The following is a 7,380-nucleotide window of genomic DNA, read 5'->3' on the forward strand; positions in this document are numbered from 1 at the left end:
TGTGTTTTCGTGACCTTCTAAATTTTATTGGCTTAAAAAAGACTCTAGATTGTTTTAAAGCGTTGTTCAGTTAATATTATGTAACGAATAAAAGTTTCCTATGAACTCGAAATCTCCGTCGGGACAAGAGCGACTTCTCAAGGGGTCCTTAAGTGATAGCGACTTTGTGCAGAAGCAATCTTTTTCGATGAATTGAGGATAAGTTGTTCACTATAAGTGATCTGAAAGCAGATGAAATCATTCCCGAATCAATTGATCCTTTTCTACTCTTGGTTATTTTACTTTGGTTTCCCTAGCAACCTAGCAACGGGATCAATGAGGAAGAAAACAGAAGATAAGTTTTTCTCCCTCCCTACCCTAACCATCTTTTCGAATCCAGGCTTCCACGTCAGGCTCGGAACGCCTGACGATAATTGAGTTTCTGAATCTGTTGTGAAGCGCGATGCCGGTCGATAACAGGAGAATCGCAGGGCCCGAAGTCACCCAGCCCGTTATTTTCACAGGAAGAAAGGCATTCGATAAACCTCTGGTACGAAAGGAATAGTATCCTCTTCTTTTTCAGCTTTCATTGTGTTCCTTCGTTCATGACTTTGTCTCTCACTTCAGATAACTGGTGACGGTTTACGAAGAGATGGCCGGAAAACAGACGAACTTCGACCGATGTGTAAGTTGACTCCGCAACAGATAAACTGAAGTAATTTAAGGGAAACGATGAAATATAAAGTTTTATAAACGCACCCATCAAAACAAAGCATTAAGTTCTGAAAAATTAAAAACAAAAAACAAAAAAGCGAGTGTATCGTAATATGTATAATAATTATACTAAAATAATTCTTATGAAACAAAATTATACGAAGAAGTACTTTATAACTATGATTAAAACTGGTACAATTATTATAATTACTATTACAATAATTATTATTATGGTTACAGTTTTGCGTTCAGGGGTAGTCAGTCAAGCCAGAGGCTCAGCATACATTGAAATGCAGAACACCAAAGTCACATGTGCTGTGTATCCTTATACGATTATGTACATGAACATGTACTTTTATAAATTAATCGATCCATCTCCACAACGTTTCAAAGACCAAAGGTAAAGGGTAGACATCCCTCCTCTGGGATATTGTCCTTTTGAAAAATTTAGATCCTTTGAATAAAGGATAATTGTTTCCTTTTTGTCTTTGTGTTTCCAATTAAAATCAAAAATTGAAAATCATTGTCAAGGTTTGTGACAGTCAGGTTGATGTGTTCAAAAAGATACAATGTTACAAATTGCCTCTTTGATGCACTGTTCATTGCTGACGTTATTAACAATGTATGATTTATAGAAACATGTTTATTGATTATTTGTACTGGACACAAAGAAAGAAATGTCAAGTGAGAACTTTCATGTTCAATACTTCTTTTTTTTTAATCATTTCAGCTTAGAATAAGAACAAAAAAAATCATTTTTGTCTCTTGACTCAGTGTTAGATATGGGCCAAGAGAATCACAGAGACAGCAAGAGTTTAGTGAAAGGGTAATAGTAAAATGTATATAATATAATTTAATATGTCACTATATGATAATGTACATTTAACAGTACAGCTAGTATGCAGAATGCTTCATAAAAGTTCTTTTGAATAATGAGCAGTTTAGAAGATGTTTAATTATCATCATGATAGATATTGTGATAGTTTGGTTTTTGATGTATTTTGTTAAATGTGATCAGTTGTTGACTTTGAGTTTCCTAAACAGAAATTTTAGGAACAAAAATTAAAATTTATTCATGATTCAAGATAATAAAATTAAATCTGGATTGAAGAACTTTTGAAAGGAAATTAATGATAACGTCTGCAATATGTCCACCAAATATACTAAATTTATTATATCAATGAAATATATGTAGCGCACTGTAGGATGTTCTGCTTATTCTGTCTTTTTAATGTCTTAGAAATAACCTAGAAGTCTTATTTTACAGGGAAAGTTGACTTGCGAGTTCAAGTTTGCACCATTCTCATGCTGGCAAAGGCGACAACACATGCAGGTGATTATCACTAGCTGTTGTGAGGGAAGATTACTTTGGGAACTAAATAATTTGATGAAGCAGTAGCTATAGTTTTTTTCTTTTAAGATACAATTGGGAGCTTTGTTAACTTCCTTTTCTGGGAAGCAGGGTAATTAATGAAGAGGACCCTTAGCTTTTTTGTCCAGATTTCCTGAAAGTTTACTGGCAACCTTTTATATTCTAGGACCAGGTTGTTCAAAGTTGAATTAGGATAATCCAGAATTAGTGTGAAATCTGACTTCAGATCCCAAAGCTTTAAAAGAAAATTCAATATAATTCGTTTGTCTAGAATATGATTATTGAATTCTCTACAAAGAATAGAGAAAATTGTCCCAAAGAGGCTTTTGAACATAGGAATAAAGAAACTTGGTTTGAAATTTAACCTTGAGTTAATGCTAATTGACCTTCAAACAGCTCCATGAAGTACATTTAGTGAGAGCAGCACTCCCAAGTTTGAACAATTTTTGCCATCATGGCTGGTAGAAAGAAAGATATCTTTAGTTAGCATTACTACCAGTATTTTCTGTAAATTTTCTGAGAAAGGCACAAAATTGGAAGCTTGTGTTCAGCAGTTAATCATTGTTCAAGCCACATGTACAACATTTTTACTTCTTTATTTAGAGGTTCAACACCATTAATGCTCTGTTGTTTTCTGTTATGAAAATAGTTGACTCCCCTCTCTTTTGGTTGTCTGAAAGTGATCTTTTTTTCTTTTCTTATTTTTCTTTGCCAAATGTCAAAATCCTTCAATCCACAAACTCTCTAGCATTCAATTACTTTCATTATAAACTAATGACTGAAAATAGCTGTATAGGACTCTTTTTTTTTCATTTCTGTTTTTCAGGATTCAGAAGAAAAGGAGCTATCTTCATTTATTGTCCAAGCTCTCCAGCCAGCAGTTTGCTTGGTATGTTTTCAAGAATTTTTTGTATTCTGATGACTCAGCAGTTATAAACACAGTTGATAATGTAAACTGTTTATGGTAATTTTTTTCCTTTGTTTTTATTTTACTTCACATGAAATTAAAATGATATTTGGCCAGCCTCAAGAAACAAATAAACCTAATCATGGGCTCTGAAAACTCTATGACAACATGACATACTTGAACTTAGTTTCAAGGATAAAAACTGATCAAATTTTTGCTAACTCAACCTCAGTTTTTCGTTTTTTTTAAAATTAGTTTTGAATTGGCAAATAATGCTGGCATGTTCTTCTTTTTGTAATTCATAGGAGAAGTTCCCCAAAGCTCAAGTTGACATCTATATTACTGTCTTAGAAAATGATGGAAATGGTTAGTCAGTGGGCATGACAACTGTGTTTTGTTATGCAAAAGTGTAGGAATCTGTTGTTGGTAGTGTAAATGCTAAAATGAGCTGGAATGGTCAAAATGATTTCAAATTATTGTTATATGCACAATGTGGTACTTACTTTTGGATAGGGAACATTCTCTTTGTAGCTCTGGCTGTATTGTGAACAAACAAAGCAAAAATTAAATTAAGACATTTAGTGGTCATTTTTTCGTAAACTAGTCTTTCAAACCACAATACATGTATATTATATGTGGTTAGCTCAGCTTGAGTTTATAAAAATTGATGCTTTTTTCATTAAACCATCCTTTTAAATCCAACCTGATAATTTCTGATTGCTCACTCATAGTTTTTTACTACTTTCTCATGCTGCTTGATGTGGTACACTGTTAATTGTACACTTATTGTTTGTTTCGTACATTCCATATGAGTTTATTTGCAATCTGAAACTGTCATCTTTCATCAGAAAAGAACTGTGGTAAAATTTTCATCAATATGTAGCAGTTGTGTAAATTATCTCGGTTGAAAGTCTCCAGCATTTTGAAAAATCCACATGTATGATCTCATACAATAGAACTTGAGTAATTAAAGTTGACTTTTGTATATTTATTTAATTTGTAACCAATCATGTTATTTCATGTACACACAGCTCTTTCTGCTGGCATTATTTGTGCATCACTGGCCCTTGGAGAGGCTGGAATAGAAATGTATGACCTTGTTTCCTCCTGTTCTTTGGTAAGGAAACAACTCTGCTTAGAAATTTTGGTGCAAGATCATTTCAATTTTGATATTTTAGTTTATGGATTTGGTATGGTATGACTCACATTAATTGTATGGCCTTGCATGCTTGTCAACAATTTCTTTTTAGCCTGAGGTGGTTGAGCATACAACTCTATTATACTGTTGATGTACCTTTTTTTTATCTTAAGTTTGCAGCATGAAATCATATGTAGAATTATTATCAAAAAATTTAAAAAAATAAAAATTATGAAATTTTCTTGGAAGTAAAAGGGTTCACTGATCGTTTATGACTTCCACAGGTGCAGAAAGGTGACACATCACTGGTGGATCCCACATTTCAAGAGGTAAAGATATTTAGTGAACAAAAATAAAGGTTTAGTGGATTACTTATAATAGGTATTATTATATACTCAACAAAATATCGCGTTTCTGATTGGTCAATGATGAATGCATAAATAGGTTATAGAGTGCAATAGAGGTTATAGAGTGCAATACGGAGAAGTTGCCATGGAAACACCGGGGAAGCGCCAAATTTGAACACCAAATTATAAACAAAAATGGCTGACAGCCGGTTTGCTTTGTCAAACCAAAACATCGTTGAGCAACTTAAAGAAAATGCGAAAAACAAAAACACGTTGAAAGCTACACAGACCTGGTTAAATGTCTGGCAAACATGGGCGACTCGACGAAAAGTAAACCCAAAAATGGAAGAATACGAGCACGAACAACTCGATAAAATGTTGGAGTAATTTTGTCGAGAATTTAATAAATAAAAAATCGTATGAACCTGCTCGTGCATTTCGTGATTTATGGTCACTCGTGATGTTTTGAAAGTTCTCAAATTGCACTCGCCTACGGCTCGTGCAATTTTGAGAACTTTCAAAACATCACTCGTGCCCATAAATCACGAAATGCACTCGCGTTCATACGATTTCCTATACTAATACTTATTTCAGGTCATATTCTTTTCTATTTGATTCCAGTCTGTTGTAGATGCTTGGTAAATGAAACAAAGCACAATTATTTTTATTAGTAAACAGCACTATAGTTGTAGAGGGGTGAAAAGACGAGGGAGGTCTGGGACAGATTGCGGAATGAACTCCCTAAGAACTATTTACGTGACCCAGGCCCTAACTTTTCTTGTTTTTCACTCTGTCATTTCTATTGTGCTGTTAACTATTTCACACAGAGTCAGCACTGGAACAGGTTAGTTTGATGTGGCTGTAACGAAGGGCTGATGCTTGAAATGCCAGCTTTGAAGCTCTTTACAGCGGCCAATCTACATTATCAACTCAATTGATAAAGCCAAATTTTCTAGATTAATTCAACACTGCTTAGCTTTCAAACCTCTTTTCAATAACCTACCTTTAGGCCACTGTACAAGTTTCAAACACATGATGCTTTGCACTTTTTGACTTCTCTTTGTCCTTTGAAATTTCATGGCAAGAGTATTATTTTGACTTGAAAATAAATGTTAGATAATACAAGTTTTATTCCATCTCCACTTAATGAATTTTGGGTCTTGGGTGTTAGACTTCATCTTCAGATATTGATGGAAGGGTCACCATAGCATTTCTTCCTACTATGAATGTCATATCTGGTTTGTCACAAGATGGTGAATTGACACAGGATCATTCTATCAAGGTAATTAGTTATGTGTTGCATCAGATCTTTGACTTTTATACCTAGGGGAAAAATTTCAAGAGTAGCGTAATTTCTGGCTCTATACTCACATGGCAGAGTACACACTTGCCAGTTTTAAACAGCAGTTGTAAATGCAACACCAGATCACCTGCACCATTGGATAAATTGCATCTCAAGAACAAGGAAGGCCATAAATTAATAATTTTGCATGGTGCAAAATTATTGTGAATTTTTATTTATTATTAATTGTGGTACTTCTGAGTGTTTTGAAATCAATGTTGGTGGGAGGGGGAGGGTGGGGAAAGGGAGGGGGGTGTGGATCATATACTGTACTTGGCCAATTCACATACCCCTTCCCAAATTTTCCACATGTTAAATGGCTTTTGAATGGTTTCTTTGCACAGCAAACTTCTTTGCCATCTGTTACAGGATTTGATCTTCTCTCTGAGTACAACTTTTGACAATTAGTGCTCAAAGAAATAGCTACTAACACGTATTTGCGAAAAAATAGTCCCACAATATGTTATTTTACTGAGTGCAATCCTGTTGAAATAAATGATGGGGCTCTGCCACCCCTCCCCTGGCAAAAAATAACGTAAGATATTGAAATTAACTCTATATTAAAGAACACAAAATGATGTATAATCAGTGTTCAACTAAGTTCCTTAATATATAGTTTTATATTTTGTAAGTTTCATCCATCCCTTTTTTTTCTCTTCAGGCCATTAAGAGTGGTATGGAAGGTTGTGCAAGAATTTTTCCAGTTCTTCAAGAATCTCTTGTTAACACTGTAAAGCGAACTGTGAATTCCAATTGTAAAAGCTAAATTTGAACGTTTTCTGCGGTATTTATGACAAACTTAATATCCTATCATAAGAGAATAGCAGTGAGCTGTAATGTCAAGGATCTTTGCGAAAAGATGAGACATGTCTTCTGTTGTCGGAGATCTGCTCAAGTTTGCTCTGGGGATGAAACAGTGCCTACATCCAGTGCTTCCAATAAGACCTGGCACCCGCTGAAACTCTGGAGGGTATTCTGTTGTGAATCGCCGGGTATACTTTGGAAGCTCTCAAGCAAACTCATGAAGTGAGATCTAAAACTTAAAGGCTTAAAAGCTTTATTTTACAGTATGAAACACTACTTTCCCGCATCTCCCATAAATAATTATTTCACGAATCTCAGTTTAAATTGGTACAGCTCCCCTCTTACATTGTCGTTGTCGAAGTCCAGTGCTCCCTCTGCAGGTGATGCGAGGTCGCTTTCATCCGAATGTTTGCCCGGTATTTCCGCCATGAATCTTGGAAGTGTAAAAGTTCTTTAAATCTGTTTCACAAAAAGGGTCATCGATTTTTTAGATGAGTAAACATTTGTGTTTTGAGATAAATAAAACTCGCTCTTTGTTGTACGCAGCAAAAAAAAAAAACAAAATAAAACAAAAAACAAAACAAACAAACAAATTCACTTTGAGTAGTTCTCATTCTACAAAGATTGTTTCCTGTCCAGAGTCGTTAGCTAAATTTCCATTTAGCAACATTGGGGCCTTTTTATAATATACCATTTTGCGAGACGCTCGATTTCTCTGCTTCAAAATGGTGCTAAGAACAAAAAAATTTCCTGATACCCTCACGCAAGTCGAACTCG

At 34.6% G+C, this 7,380-nt stretch overlaps 1 protein-coding gene across 1 annotated transcript; it reads left to right on the plus strand.

Moving 5' to 3' along the window:
- Positions 1 to 342: 342 nt before the first annotated feature.
- LOC113664204 (exosome complex component MTR3) lies at positions 343 to 6,886 on the plus strand. Its single transcript, XM_089188873.1, has 11 exons — positions 343 to 529; positions 607 to 664; positions 934 to 1,012; positions 1,474 to 1,519; positions 1,961 to 2,026; positions 2,892 to 2,954; positions 3,278 to 3,338; positions 4,004 to 4,089; positions 4,395 to 4,439; positions 5,629 to 5,739; positions 6,461 to 6,886. Exons 1-11 carry the CDS (start codon positions 443 to 445, stop codon positions 6,563 to 6,565), a joined length of 807 nt encoding a protein of 268 aa, XP_089044999.1. The 5' UTR covers positions 343 to 442; the 3' UTR covers positions 6,566 to 6,886.
- The last annotated feature ends 494 nt before the right edge of the window (positions 6,887 to 7,380 follow it).

This window comes from Pocillopora damicornis, chromosome 1, assembly GCF_964200805.1.
Source record: "Pocillopora damicornis chromosome 1, jaPocDami1.2, whole genome shotgun sequence".
NCBI classification, from domain to species: Eukaryota; Metazoa; Cnidaria; class Anthozoa; order Scleractinia; family Pocilloporidae; genus Pocillopora; species Pocillopora damicornis.